Source organism: Cydia strobilella, chromosome 12 (assembly GCF_947568885.1).
Source record: "Cydia strobilella chromosome 12, ilCydStro3.1, whole genome shotgun sequence".
NCBI classification, from domain to species: Eukaryota; Metazoa; Arthropoda; class Insecta; order Lepidoptera; family Tortricidae; genus Cydia; species Cydia strobilella.
The window spans coordinates 16,508,414-16,524,031 of NC_086052.1; the positions used below are offsets into that span (position 1 = coordinate 16,508,414).

Sequence of the window (15,618 nt, forward strand, 5' to 3'; positions counted from 1 at the left end):
GATCAGCTGTTACGCGAATTGCACACCGGACATTTAGGTATTGTCAAGACGAAAAGCGTCGCGCGCGGTAAGATGTGGTGGCCTAACATTGACGGCGATATCGAGCGCTGGATCGGCTCATGCGCCGCGTGCGTGGCCGTGCGCGCCGCCCCGCCCCGCGCCGCTCCCGCTCCCTGGCCGCGTCCTCCCTCTGCCTGGTACCGGGTGCATATCGATTACATGTCTATTCATCAGAAAGTTTACTTAATTGTCATAGACGCATATAGTAAATGGTTAGAGTGTCTATTGATGGACAAAGGCACTACTACTCGAGCGCTGATATGTAAACTTAAAGAAATATTTTCCAGATATGGCGTACCGAATGTCATTGTATCCGACAATGATATAAAAATTAATTCAGCCGAATTTAATTCTTTTTGTGCAATGAACGGCATTCGTTACGTCACTTCTCCAGTTTATCACGCCCCTAGCAATGGACAGGCCGAGAATTCGGTGAAAACGTGTAAAAAGATGATTAAATGTATAGATACAACAGATAAGTCTCAAGTTGAGGATAAACTGATGGGTTTATTATTCGAGTACCGTAATACTCCCCATTGTTCTACGGGTCAAACTCCAGCGAGTTTGATGATGGGCCGTAATTTAAGATCACGGTTAGATCTTGTCATACCAGATGTTAAGGAAACTAAAGGAGATAATATTGATAAAAGTGTTATAGACAATTGTAGAAAATTTAATGTCGGTGATCAAGTATGGGTTAAATGGTTTACTGAAAGAAAAGAGATTTGGGTTCTAGGCACTATTCAGAATAAAATTGGTAACCGAATGTTTTTGATTTATGTGCATACTAAAAATACTGTATGTAGACGCCGTATGAACAAGATAATTACAACAGGGCATCAGCGTCTGCAGCCGCTGTTTGATTGTCTACTTACTATTCTTGTCAATGGTAAGTTTTGTACACACAACACAACAAGCCTTACATGGCGACCGTGCCCATGGACGTGCCTGTCTTCACGGGCTCCCATGCTGATCTACTAGTACTCGTGTTTCACAAGATAATTACAACAGGGCATGTCGCGTCTGCAGCCGCTGTTTGATTGTCTGCTTACTATTCTTGTCAATGGTAAGTTTTGTACACACAACACAACAAGCCTTACATGGCGACCGTGCCCATGGACGTGCCTGTCTTCACGGGCTCCCATGCTGATCTACTAGTACTCGTGTTTCACAAGATAATAACGACGGGACATCAGCGTCTGCAGCCGCTGTTTGATTGTCTGCTTACTATTCTTGTCAATGGTAAGTCAGTATACACGCAAGTTTTGTACACACGACACAACAAGCCTTACATGGCGACCGTGCCCATGGACGTACCTGTCTGTACCGGGTCTCATGCTGATCTACTAGTACTGTGTTCCACAAGATAGTTACTACGAGGCATCAGCGTCTGCAGCCGTTGTTTAATTGTCTACTTACTATACTAGTTAATGGTAAACACACTAGTACTTTAGATAATCTGGCAAATCATTTTGATAGCGAATATCAAAGTTTCCATGGAGAGTTGAATCTTCACGTCTACAATTTTCAAATTTGCTGCCTTTTGCAACTAGCTAATCGATCTTGGGGCTCGAAGGGGACTGAAATAAGTATTGTCTTTTACTGAATCCTAACATCAGTATTTATGTCCAGTATCGCCGTACCTGAAAACTCTCTCGATGGTATCGTCCAGCAAGCTGCTGCACCTGCTGGAAGCCTTCAGCACGCCGTGGTTCCTGTTCTCGGCGCCGCAGCATCACCATCTAGTGTTCTTCTTGCTGGAGATGTTCAACAACATCATTCAGTACCAGTTCGACGGTAAATTTATAAATCTACTTCCTACAAGTGGCAAGTAATTCGAAAAAATTTACACCACAAATTTTTAACAACAAAATATATAATGGACTACAAAAAAATATGTATAAATATTTACCAGTTGTATATTTTACAACACTGATCATATCTACCTATATCTATTGAAGCCTTTGCTGCCGCTCCGCTAGTAGATTGAGGAACGATAGTCACCAAAACACGCAGAAAAAAAAATGTTATTAGTAATTTTATAAGCCACCTAAATTACGAAAAATATTATTATTTCCTACATGTTTGGGTACGTCTACTTAATCCGCCAATGTAGCGGCAGCTGACTTACGCGTTTTTATGATACATATATTAACCACTTTACGAGTTACGTGAGAAAGAATTACTAATGGATTTTTGACATGTTTTTAGTACTAATAATGTTGAAATTTTCAGGCAACTCAAACCTTGTGTACACCATAATCCGTAAGCGAGCGGTGTTCCACGCGCTCGCCAACCTGCCTCACGAGCACACCGCCATCGCGCGCTCGCTGCAGGCCACACACGACAAACTGCCCAGGTTACACCTGTAATACTGTACACACCCGGACCACAGGGCGGACACGCTATACATTAATAAAAAAAACCGGCCAAGTGCGAGTCGGACTCGCCCACCGAGGGTTCCGTACTTTTTAGTATTTGTTGTTATAGCGGCAACAGAAATACATCATCTGTGAAAATTTCAACTGTCTAGCTATCACGGTTCATGAGATACAGCCTGGTGACAGACAGACGGACAGCGGAGTCTTAGTAATAGGGTCCCGTTTTTACCCTTTGGGTACGGAACCCTAAAAATTACTTGCGTTTCTGAGTGTGAACGGCACGTCTGTACACGCGTCATGCGTCATTGTGTGAGTAAGTTGCTTAAAAATAGTACTGAGCGGCCGGCAAACGGCCGTCAATCTGCTGTCGCGGGGCGAGGGCATTCGAGTCGGGGCGGGGCGGGGCGTGGCCGCTCTGTATGATAATACTATTACTTATTCTGTGCCCGGACTCCAACCTGGTGTACACGTTCACCATCATCCGCAAGCGAGCTGTGTTTTACGCTCTCAGTTATTTTAGACAGAAAAGCTTTGCCCGCGACTTCGTCTGCGTGGAATTAGTACTAGCAGTTAGAGTAAGTACAGCGCCTGGATAAAATGTAATGGCAATAATTTCGAATGTTTAATTGCTTTCACCAATTAACAGGAAATCATTAATTTCCTCATTTCGACCCCATTTTTCACCCTCTTTAGTGATGACTTCCGACAGGACATAGGATAGTTTTTACTATCCTATGTCCGTCCCCGGGACTCGAACTACCCCTATACCAAATTTCAACTAAATCAGTTCAGCGGTAAGCGTGACGAGGTAACACACAGACACTTTCGCATTTATAATATTAATTTTAGATAAAGTGGGACGCTAATCACGAATAATTTCGTACATTGACCCGCCTGTTCTTATTTCTATACACTTAACAAGAACATTCTAAACGAAGAACGTTCTCGAGAACGGCAACAGCTATACCTAGTATACATTCAAATTTTTACTTCATGTTAGATTAGTGATTACTAAGGTTCGTTTTTTTATTGTGGTTAGTTCCCGTTTGCAAAATTACCTCCAATCTCTTATAACAGACTGAGTTACTATTTTTCCTAGGTTGATGGGATAGAATAACAACAAGAAAATAGTTGAACGTTCCATACATCGTCGTCTACCACCTAGGCTTGTAAGCCGAGATGCACCGGATATTCAGTTACTATCCGGTATTCGGCCTATCCGGCCCTTATTTTAATATCCGGCCGGATACCGGATAGTGACCTACTATCCGGTCTGATACCAGATAGTGACCTACTATCCGGCCGGATACCGCATGATTTCGGAGTAAACAAATTGGATTTAAGAAACGGTCACGGTCATAATCTTACTCGTGTATTATTTAAAAACAATTGAAACATTCCACTCACTTGCACGCGTTCTAGGTTCGAAATGAGTGCGCGCGAACGTTCACTACGAAACAGGTCAAAACCTGCACAATGCGCACCTGAAAAACCGAAATGTAGGTATAGTTCCGCCAACCGAATATTCGGCGGCCAGATACCGAATATTCGGCCGATGGCCAAGCCGAACATCCGACATCCGGCCAAACAACTATCCGTTGCATCTCTACTTGTAAGATTGTCCCATAACCATAACCTTTGATACACCTGTGCAGATCGACGAGTGCCGAGTCGGTAGCGGAGCTCGCCATGGAGGGCTCGCGACCCGCGCAGCCCGCCGAGCCCGGCACGCTCAACGCGACGTTGCCAGACACGCCCGGTATGTACCCTAGCAGTGAGCGACGTTGCCGGACAGTGCCGAGTCGGTAGCGGAGCTCGCCATGGAGGGCTCGCGACCCGCGCAGCCCGCCGAGCCCGGCACGCTCAACGCGACGTTGCCAGACACGCCCGGTATGTACCCTAGCAGTGAGCGACGTTGCCGGACAGTGCCGAGTCGGTAGCGGAGCTCGCCATGGAGGGCTCGCGACCCGCGCAGCCCGCCGAGCCCGGCACGCTCAACGCGACGTTGCCAGACACGCCCGGTATGTACCCTAGCAGTGAGCGACGTTGCCGGACAGTGCCGAGTCGGTAGCGGAGCTCGCCATGGAGGGCTCGCGACCCGCGCAGCCCGCCGAGCCCGGCACGCTCAACGCGACGTTGCCAGACACGCCCGGTATGTACCCTAGCAGTGAGCGACGTTGCCGGACAGTGCCGAGTCGGTAGCGGAGCTCGCCATGGAGGGCTCGCGACCCGCGCAGCCCGCCGAGCCCGGCACGCTCAACGCGACGTTGCCAGACACGCCCGGTATGTACCCTAGCAGTGAGCGACGTTGCCGGACAGTGCCGAGTCGGTAGCGGAGCTCGCCATGGAGGGCTCGCGACCCGCGCAGCCCGCCGAGCCCGGCACGCTCAACGCGACGTTGCCAGACACGCCCGGTATGTACCCTAGCAGTGAGCGACGTTGCCGGACAGTGCCGAGTCGGTAGCGGAGCTCGCCATGGAGGGCTCGCGACCCGCGCAGCCCGCCGAGCCCGGCACGCTCAACGCGACGTTGCCAGACACGCCCGGTATGTACCCTAGCAGTGAGCGACGTTGCCGGACAGTGCCGAGTCGGTAGCGGAGCTCGCCATGGAGGGCTCGCGACCCGCGCAGCCCGCCGAGCCCGGCACGCTCAACGCGACGTTGCCAGACACGCCCGGTATGTACCCTAGCAGTGAGCGACGTTGCCGGACAGTGCCGAGTCGGTAGCGGGGCTCGCCATGGAGGGCTCGCGACCCGCGCAGCCCGCCGAGCCCGGCACGCTCAACGCGACGTTGCCAGACACGCCCGGTATGTACCCTAGCAGTGAGCGACGTTGCCGGACAGTGCCGAGTCGGTAGCGGAGCTCGCCATGGAGGGCTCGCGACCCGCGCAGCCCGCCGAGCCCGGCACGCTCAACGCGACGTTGCCAGACACGCCCGGTATGTACCCTAGCAGTGAGCGACGTTGCCGGACAGTGCCGAGTCGGTAGCGGAGCTCGCCATGGAGGGCTCGCGACCCGCGCAGCCCGCCGAGCCCGGCACGCTCAACGCGACGTTGCCAGACACGCCCGGTATGTACCCTAGCAGTGAGCGACGTTGCCGGACAGTGCCGAGTCGGTAGCGGAGCTCGCCATGGAGGGCTCGCGACCCGCGCAGCCCGCCGAGCCCGGCACGCTCAACGCGACGTTGCCAGACACGCCCGGTATGTACCCTAGCAGTGAGCGACGTTGCCGGACAGTGCCGAGTCGGTAGCGGAGCTCGCCATGGAGGGCTCGCGACCCGCGCAGCCCGCCGAGCCCGGCACGCTCAACGCGACGTTGCCAGACACGCCCGGTATGTACCCTAGCAGTGAGCGACGTTGCCGGACAGTGCCGAGTCGGTAGCGGAGCTCGCCATGGAGGGCTCGCGACCCGCGCAGCCCGCCGAGCCCGGCACGCTCAACGCGACGTTGCCAGACACGCCCGGTATGTACCCTAGCAGTGAGCGACGTTGCCGGACAGTGCCGAGTCGGTAGCGGAGCTCGCCATGGAGGGCTCGCGACCCGCGCAGCCCGCCGAGCCTGGCACGCACAACGCGACGTTGCCAGACACGCCCGGTATGTACCCTAGCAGTGAGCGACGTTGCCGGACAGTGCCGAGTCGGTAGCGGAGCTCGCCATGGAGGGCTCGCGACCCGCGCAGCCCGCCGAGCCCGGCACGCTCAACGCGACGTTGCCAGACACGCCCGGTATGTACCCTAGCAGTGAGCGACGTTGCCGGACAGTGCCGAGTCGGTAGCGGAGCTCGCCATGGAGGGCTCGCGACCCGCGCAGCCCGCCGAGCCCGGCACGCTCAACGCGACGTTGCCAGACACGCCCGGTATGTACCCTAGCAGTGAGCGACGTTGCCGGACAGTGCCGAGTCGGTAGCGGAGCTCGCCATGGAGGGCTCGCGACCCGCGCGACCCGCGCAGCCCGCCGAGCCCGGCACGCTCAACGCGACGTTGCCAGACACGCCCGGTATGTACCCTAGCAGTGAGCGACGTTGCCGGACAGTGCCGAGTCGGTAGCGGAGCTCGCCATGGAGGGCTCGCGACCCGCGCAGCCCGCCGAGCCCGGCACGCTCAACGCGACGTTGCCAGACACGCCCGGTATGTACCCTAGCAGTGAGCGACGTTGCCGGACAGTGCCGAGTCGGTAGCGGAGCTCGCCATGGAGGGCTCGCGACCCGCGCAGCCCGCCGAGCCCGGCACGCTCAACGCGACGTTGCCAGACACGCCCGGTATGTACCCTAGCAGTGAGCGACGTTGCCGGACAGTGCCGAGTCGGTAGCGGAGCTCGCCATGGAGGGCTCGCGACCCGCGCAGCCCGCCGAGCCCGGCACGCTCAACGCGACGTTGCCAGACACGCCCGGTATGTACCCTAGCAGTGAGCGACGTTGCCGGACAGTGCCGAGTCGGTAGCGGAGCTCGCCATGGAGGGCTCGCGACCCGCGCAGCCCGCCGAGCCCGGCACGCTCAACGCGACGTTGCCAGACACGCCCGGTATGTACCCTAGCAGTGAGCGACGTTGCCGGACAGTGCCGAGTCGGTAGCGGAGCTCGCCATGGAGGGCTCGCGACCCGCGCAGCCCGCCGAGCCCGGCACGCTCAACGCGACGTTGCCAGACACGCCCGGTATGTACCCTAGCAGTGAGCGACGTTGCCGGACAGTGCCGAGTCGGTAGCGGAGCTCGCCATGGAGGGCTCGCGACCCGCGCAGCCCGCCGAGCCCGGCACGCTCAACGCGACGTTGCCAGACACGCCCGGTATGTACCCTAGCAGTGAGCGACGTTGCCGGACAGTGCCGAGTCGGTAGCGGAGCTCGCCATGGAGGGCTCGCGACCCGCGCAGCCCGCCGAGCCCGGCACGCTCAACGCGACGTTGCCAGACACGCCCGGTATGTACCCTAGCAGTGAGCGACGTTGCCGGACAGTGCCGAGTCGGTAGCGGAGCTCGCCATGGAGGGCTCGCGACCCGCGCAGCCCGCCGAGCCCGGCACGCTCAACGCGACGTTGCCAGACACGCCCGGTATGTACCCTAGCAGTGAGCGACGTTGCCGGACAGTGCCGAGTCGGTAGCGGAGCTCGCCATGGAGGGCTCGCGACCCGCGCAGCCCGCCGAGCCCGGCACGCTCAACGCGACGTTGCCAGACACGCCCGGTATGTACCCTAGCAGTGAGCGACGTTGCCGGACAGTGCCGAGTCGGTAGCGGAGCTCGCCATGGAGGGCTCGCGACCCGCGCAGCCCGCCGAGCCCGGCACGCTCAACGCGACGTTGCCAGACACGCCCGGTATGTACCCTAGCAGTGAGCGACGTTGCCGGACAGTGCCGAGTCGGTAGCGGAGCTCGCCATGGAGGGCTCGCGACCCGCGCAGCCCGCCGAGCCCGGCACGCTCAACGCGACGTTGCCAGACACGCCCGGTATGTACCCTAGCAGTGAGCGACGTTGCCGGACAGTGCCGAGTCGGTAGCGGAGCTCGCCATGGAGGGCTCGCGACCCGCGCAGCCCGCCGAGCCCGGCACGCTCAACGCGACGTTGCCAGACACGCCCGGTATGTACCCTAGCAGTGAGCGACGTTGCCGGACAGTGCCGAGTCGGTAGCGGAGCTCGCCATGGAGGGCTCGCGACCCGCGCAGCCCGCCGAGCCCGGCACGCTCAACGCGACGTTGCCAGACACGCCCGGTATGTACCCTAGCAGTGAGCGACGTTGCCGGACAGTGCCGAGTCGGTAGCGGAGCTCGCCATGGAGGGCTCGCGGTTGCGTGCGCGGTTGATAAATTAAAAACATCAATAATAATTCAATTACATTTTTGCTTTACTAAAAAATAAAAACATTATGTATCATCAATTTTATTTTTGACAGTTGTTCAACCTTTTTTTCTATAGCAATCGCAGCAATGACAGAGCGCGAGTCAGCGCACCCCAGCGTCCAACAGCTAGAAAACACTCAATCCCTGTTGGAAAGTCGTAGCGGCGGAGACGGGGAAGACTGCGAACCTGACGCCATCACCGATGGAGAAGAAACACAGCGGCCGAGGACACATGTAAGAATAGTTGTTTTAAGGCATCTTAGGATTTACATTTATAGCAATCGTAGCCATGACAGTGCGAGTCAGCGCACCCTAGCGGTTAACAGCTAGAAAACAACCAGTCGCTAGAGAAGCACCAGGTCGCAACAAAACACTCAATCCCTGTTGGAAAGTCGTAGCAGCGGAGACGGAGAAGACTGGGAGAAGAAAACACAGCGGCCGAGGACACATGTAAGTATTAAGGCCTCCAAACTCTTTAGAATAAAAGCGATGCCATTTGAATTTAGCATTCTATATTTGTCGTTATGGTTAAATCTTGTTTTCAAGAATTATCAATAAATTTGTTTATAGCGGGACAGCATAAAGTCCACAAGCAGCATCCGCAGCCCGACCACAGACGGGTGGCGAGCCAGCGCCGAGTGGGTCGCCAGCTGGCGGGGCAAGCTCCCGCTGCAGACCATCATGAGGCTGCTGCAGGTCCTGGTGCCGCAGGTGGAGAAGATCTGCATCGACAAGTGAGTGTAGCCGGGGTGATGTAGGTGTAGGTGGAGCACAGACGGGTGGCTAACATGAAGTTTCCCTCTCGGTAGGGGCCTGACGGACGAGTCGGAGATCCTGCGCTTCCTGCAGCACGGCACGCTGGTGGGGCTGCTGCCCGTGCCGCACCCCATCCTCATCCGCAAGTACCAGGCCAACGCCGGCACCGCGGCCTGGTTCCGCACCTACATGTGGGGCGTCATATACATACGGTGCGTTATATAGATTGAATCAATGTACACTTAATAGGGGGTATTACTGCAATGTTCTGCCACCAGAGTGCAGCACTAGCCCGTTTAGTAAACCATAGAGTAACTTATACATACTGTGCCTTTAACAGTTTTTTAACAAGTTTTCAGAGATAATAAAATATAATATTGATGCACCAAGACGGTTTTTTTACAGAGAACCTACCGGGAAACGCGAATTCGAAACTGCCTCTTTATCGCTCGAATTTGCAAGTGACAGAGATGTTAGATAACAAAATTTCGATTTTCTTGTTTTGCGATAGACCCTCAGATTATGGTAGTGGCGCCCCCTGCGCAGAGTTTCGCGTAATATTCCCTATTTGCGTACTAAAGAAAAACAGAAAAAAACATCAACTTGAGCAAGATTTGAAGTTGCGGCCTCTTAGACACCACGCTGTACCAACTGTGCTACCAAAGCTTAGCCGATTGTGACGAAGATACCTACCATATATTTTTTTCTTATATAATATGTGGTATGATGAACCTTTTGAACGCCAAGCATTGACGTAACTCGACGTGACACCGCAATCAAGCAAAATAAAACCTTAGAGAACAATAGTGATTACAAAACAGGATATCGATAGTTTCACTGATTTCGTTTTTGACATACTTAGATTAGAAGAACCACTACACAGGTGTTTTACAATATAATATTAGATAATTCTGGCTTTTAGCTCTACTAAAAACCTTTAAATAACGTATTTAAATATCAAAATGTACTTGTAACTTCCACTCAAATCTCTCAATAATGCCACATCACTACTTGGTGGTGACGTCAGGCATCGGACGTGAAGTGCCGTCATGGGCGCACGGAACACTGATAAGCGCGCGTTACTCAGAGATGTGCAAACCCGTTGTCGATTATTATTACCTACTAATTAGCAAACTGCAGTATCGTTACAATAAAATAAATGCATAAGGGGTTACATTATCACAAAAGGTCAGTACCGTCTTTCAAACCAAGTTGTTTAAATTAAGCACGAAAACAAGTACCGTAACAGCACAAATAGCAGTTATTTTAGCAAAAACAACTCCTATTACAAAATGTATGGGATTAAGCCATATCTATTATTGATGGCGCTAGCGTGTTTGTCGGAACTGCGCGAAACGATTTCTATTAGGAGATTGTTACTTTCATATAATAATATTATTCCTCCATGACTCGGTCACATCACTAGGCGACGTCAAGTGCCGTTTTTGGCGTGGCTAGCTATGCTATTTACTGGGTAAGTCGTATTATAACATCATGTTGTTTTTTTTTAACCTTCTATTCATAGTTGAATTGTAATAAAGTTATACAATAAAGAAGAAGGGCAAAATAAAATAATGCAAATACAAACAAAGAAATATAGTTATTTATTAAAGAGTCTTTGATAAATTAAGTTTGGACGGCAAATGACGTCGGCGGCGTGAGTGGCACAAAATGTCGACGACGTGATTTACCGTCTTTGGCGGTCAAAAGGTTAAACCAGCTATCCAGCTATTGTTGTAAGCCCCTGAGAGCACTTCTATCTAACGGAACCGATATAATTTTCAGTCATAAGTATCAAGCGTTTCCCAAGCGTTAGTAGATTCAGATGTCTAAATATACTAAGACGTAAAACACTGACTTACAGTGACCATGCACGTTGAGGCCTAAATCGAAACTTTCCGTCAATGAACAGAGGCCGAGAGGGAGGAGGGGGGAGAGGGGGATTTTGGCCTCTATAAATACTGTAAGGTAATTCCGTATCATGTTTAAAATTATTTTATTTTCAATTGCAGAAACGTGGATCCGCCGATATGGTACGACACGGACGTGAAGCTATTCGAGATCCAGCGAGTTTGAGCGACGTGAAGTGGCAGCTGAGTATTTTATTGTATATCCTGCAAATGCTAGCCAGTCAGTCGACGGAGATAGCTTATACATTTATATAAACACAGGAATACATAATATAGGAATTTCACTAGCTTTTACTTACTGCTGAAGGTTACTTTATGAAGTCCCTTTAACGTGGTCTTTTGGAAAATTCGTACATTTGTTATCTATCTGCCATCAGAGGGCGTAGAAAAGTTAGCCATAATCAATCTTTAACGCCAATTTAAAAGTTAATAATATGCATATGGAAATGACTTCGTTTACATCAGATTCTGACTTTTTAATGGCGTTAACGATTGTCACTTTTGACTACGCCCTCTGATCTTGCAGTAAAAGATAGACTGAAGCGCCATCTGCATTGAGAATTCCATTTGTAACTCATTCCTATCAATCATCAAATTAATTTGCGTTACTCATAGTCGACTGTCTGACTTCACCAAAGAAAAAAATACAAAAAAAGAATCATTATTTGTCGTTGGACGTCTCATTTTATATCTTTGAAGTGTAATTTTTTCCTTTCATTGAAGGTCAAATCGCACAATAACCCGATACTATACCGAGTTTTAAAACTATATCGAGCGAAGTTATATAATTTAAGTCGCTTCCACCGAAAATGTTAATACTGGCATACCCAGTCGGTCACTAAGTTCTGTTACTAGATTTTCAACTGATTAAATATAAAAAAAGTTTAGGCACAGTTTGATAACTTACTTTGTAATGATCAAAACATGATATAATTATACAAAATTCAGATGGAGAATTTATGGAAATCCTTGGAAAGCTTCAGATTGTCTGAAGACGTAAACACGCGGTCAATTTATGAAAATTATACTTTACAAGTGTGTCCAATACAATCTTGCAACTTTGCCAGAAGGTTCAATTGCTTGTTTTAATGAGGCCTCTATATTACCGTAAATTTGGTGACCACCATTATTTTTACTAGTTTGTACCTAAGATTTAATATTTTTTAGTTTCTCACGAAAACGTATAGAATTATAGATAGACAATTGTGCAAAAGGTAGGCTTGGAAAACTGTAGACTATGTATTTAATCAAAGAAACCCACGTAAACCATATGTTAAATTAAAGATGAATAATCAAGCTATCAAATTGTGCAAGGCTATCACATCCTTAACTAACTTCGTAAGGCCCACCATACAAAGTTTCCCTATTTTTAATTTGAACCTTGTTGTATAGAAGATGAGAGTGACTCGTTTTTTTTTTAGAAAACATTGAAACAAAAGAAATGCTACTTAATTCAGTTAGTGTAAGGTTCAAATTAGATTGAAACAGAGTGTAATGTGTAATGCACATTGGGCCTTACGAGGTTAATATGATTAGAAATAAATAGCATTTAAAAACGACATAACATGTTTTTTTACGCCATTTTTCCGAGGTAAGGTATTCTGTAAAACCAGAACAACAATGTTTATTAGGTTGTATTGTAAGCTTATCACTTATAAATCTTTACGACTGTATACATGAATAATTAAAAATCGCTACCTATTTCCTTTTATTCCGTGAAAACTGTTAACAGAATTTAGTAACCAACTAGGTAGTATTTGGCCTTTCATGCGTCGTTTGAACAGGACAGCTTCTGTAACGTGATCTGTATGGATATTATGGATGAGCGGACGACCATTCCTTACGATAGCAAGTATAGTGATACTAATTATAGCGACGCATTATGCAAGAGGTCAACGATTCTGTGAACCCGTTAATTTTTACTAGTCCAATTGGTAGATCTAATCGTTGGAACTCATTTGATCCGTACTAAACGCGACAGCCTATGACGATATCGTTATGTATCTAGTACCCACAACCCAAGCAAGTATAATAAACGTTTTGTAGAATCTGGTGGATGGGCGTTTTCTAAAATACCTGAAAACCTGATTCTTTCAAATCTGGACATTCTTGGGCTCATTCTACTCAGAATCGACAGCATTCTCTATCGTGTCATTAAAAAAAGATGTCCCAAAATGTCCATTCCATTACGTCACGTTTTAGTGGGAAAAAAAAAAACATTTGTATGTGACGTAGTGGAATGTACAATTTTCATACAAATTTTTGGGACATTTTTTTTAATCATCAGGATTGAATATATGCTAGTGATTCTGAGTTGAAAGAACCCAAAAACACCAGGATCTGTGGGAATCAGGTTTTCAATATTTATTTTAGAAAACGCCCGGATAAGTGTTAAATTTGTTTTCTTCATATACCTACAATTTGTTAACCTTTCATATGTTATACAAACAGTAACACTCTTAACTGTCCATCGGTGGACCTTATGCCGTGTGTAATAAGGTCACGAACGAACTGTCAGTTAACAGTGTGGGCGATGGTACTGTATAGAGCAGAAAAAGTCGTTTTACAAAAAAATGCAGAAAGATGACTAAAAATTTGGTCAGGGTTCATATCATATCATACAGACAATAGTTTAATAGTATGTCGCATTAGAAGCAAACCTGACCTGACCTTTTGCAACAATGTGTCTAAGCAAGTGTAGTTACTTTAATATTTCTAATAATTCTTTGTACGCTCTGGCACTTGACCATTTCCTTTTTCTTTATCTGAATGTTAAGCCTTACAAGAATCCCCATTACCCTTCATCAGGGTCGGGTCTAGGGTAGAGCGAGTGGAGCGGCCGCTCTAGGCGCCGGATGGCAAGGGGGCGCCAAAATGGCAAATGAGAAAAAAAGGGTAAAAAGCATTAACGAAGGGCGCCAAAACCCCATTTCGCTCTACCCTGATCAAGGACTTGGGCCGGCACTGCCCTTCATAAATGAGGCTTAAGTTAGATTTTATTTTATATCATAATTTAGAAAAAAATATATTTTTTTTTTACATGACAGCTTATGAAAACAAAACTTATCCGTTATTTAAAAATAATTCTAGCAAATAATTTTAATTATGTAAATAAGTAATTTAGTAAACATTATACTATTATTAAATGATCTTATAATTTCACCAATTTGCATTTCGACTTAATCAGATTGTTCTTATGATTTTATGTAATTTTTTTAAAGGGCTGACTATTTATTATGTTTCTTAGCAATTATCTACACCTAGTCACTTGTGGTGTTTATATGTGAATGCAACTGTGTTATGTTATGATTATTATTAATGGATACAAAATATTTACGTCTTATGGTTAACTAGCTTTTGCCCGCGACTTCGTCTGCGTGGAGTTAGTAACCCCAGCAAGAGTAAGAATAGCGCCTGGAGAAAGTCTTATAGCAATTATTCAATTTGAGCATATTATGCACACAAATTAGCAGACACTTCATTAATTATCTCAATTCCACCCCGCTTTTTACTTTCTTAAGGGATGATTTTCGGGTTAAAAACTATCCTATGTCCTTCTCAGGGACTCAACCTATCTCTATGCCAAATTTCATCTAAATCGATTCAGCGGTTTAAGCGTGAAGAGGGAACACACAGACAGACAGACTTTCGCATTGTGTGTGGATTCATGTATGTAAAAAAATATAAAAGTGAGAATAAAATTTTTAAGCATAAAGCATACAGCATAAAGTGTTCCACAGCCCTTGTTTTCATGTGACATTTTTAATAAAATATTATCCGTGTTAGTTTTATTACTGACTGTCAATTTATTGTGTGTACGATTAAGCGCCACATGCACCATCCCACTAACCCGGGGTTAACCGGTTAAACCTGAAGTTACCATGGTTACCAGTACAACTTGACACTGGGTTACCGGTAAGGTCTTTTTACAAAATTAATCTATTTAAAATTTGAATATCAAATGTATTGTTTTATTTCTGTTACCAAATCCAAATTTGGAACTTGGAATATTGTGATTGTATGTATGTGAACGCGTGCAATGGATGTAATGTAATAATGTACCTACTACCTTTGTTGTTTAGTGTATTTTTAGATTAATTTATATTTATTTATTACAATCAACCGATGTACTTAATGTTATTAAATTATGAATATACATATAAATGAGCTTGTATCAGTATTTTATTTGTGTTGTTTAATACAGCTTAGCTGTTAGTAATATTCGTACTAAACGTTACAGGTAAGTACAGTTATGGCGTTACGGGCAAAAAAGGCCCGTCAATCAAATTTAAACCTTCTCACGTAAATTTAAACGTTATAAAGGCTACTTAAGGGTCTCCCCACATCTATCGACGCGGAATCGACAAAAGCCGGTAGAAAAAAGCTTAATGTCTACGCAATAAGATCTAAAAAGGCATGGTTCGGGTCGGATCGGCTCGGCCGACGCGTCGACATCTTTTTCGCTCTTATTGCGTAGACATGTACCTTTTTTCTATCGGACATTGCCTATTCCGCGTCGATAGATGTGGGGAGAGTTAAGAATTACATAAATTTATCTAGTTTAAATTCGTCAAACTTCTTCGTTATTACTGCAATGTTCTGCCACCAGAGTGCAGCACTAGCCTTTTTAGTAAACCATACAGTAACTTCTAAATACATACTGTACCTTTAACAGCTTTTTGACA

General features: G+C 47.7%; 2 protein-coding genes across 2 annotated transcripts in view; one reads left to right on the forward strand and one right to left on the reverse strand.

Moving 5' to 3' along the window:
- Window positions 1–14,535, forward strand: part of LOC134746321 (protein HID1) — a 27,009-nt gene extending 12,474 nt beyond the window's left edge. Inside the window, exons 11-17 of the mRNA XM_063680718.1 lie at window positions 1,693–1,857; window positions 2,296–2,419; window positions 4,097–4,200; window positions 8,344–8,501; window positions 8,838–9,001; window positions 9,077–9,235; window positions 11,036–14,535. Of these exons, the coding sequence (XP_063536788.1) occupies window positions 1,693–1,857; window positions 2,296–2,419; window positions 4,097–4,200; window positions 8,344–8,501; window positions 8,838–9,001; window positions 9,077–9,235; window positions 11,036–11,099 (938 nt within the window). The 3' untranslated portion in view covers window positions 11,100–14,535. The remainder of the gene's footprint in view (window positions 1–1,692; window positions 1,858–2,295; window positions 2,420–4,096; window positions 4,201–8,343; window positions 8,502–8,837; window positions 9,002–9,076; window positions 9,236–11,035) is intronic.
- Window positions 9,131–15,618, reverse strand: part of LOC134746329 (uncharacterized) — a 25,242-nt gene continuing 18,754 nt past the window's right edge. Inside the window, exon 7 of the mRNA XM_063680726.1 lies at window positions 9,131–9,208. Coding sequence (XP_063536796.1) covers window positions 9,160–9,208 — 49 coding nt within the window. The 3' untranslated portion in view covers window positions 9,131–9,159. The remainder of the gene's footprint in view (window positions 9,209–15,618) is intronic.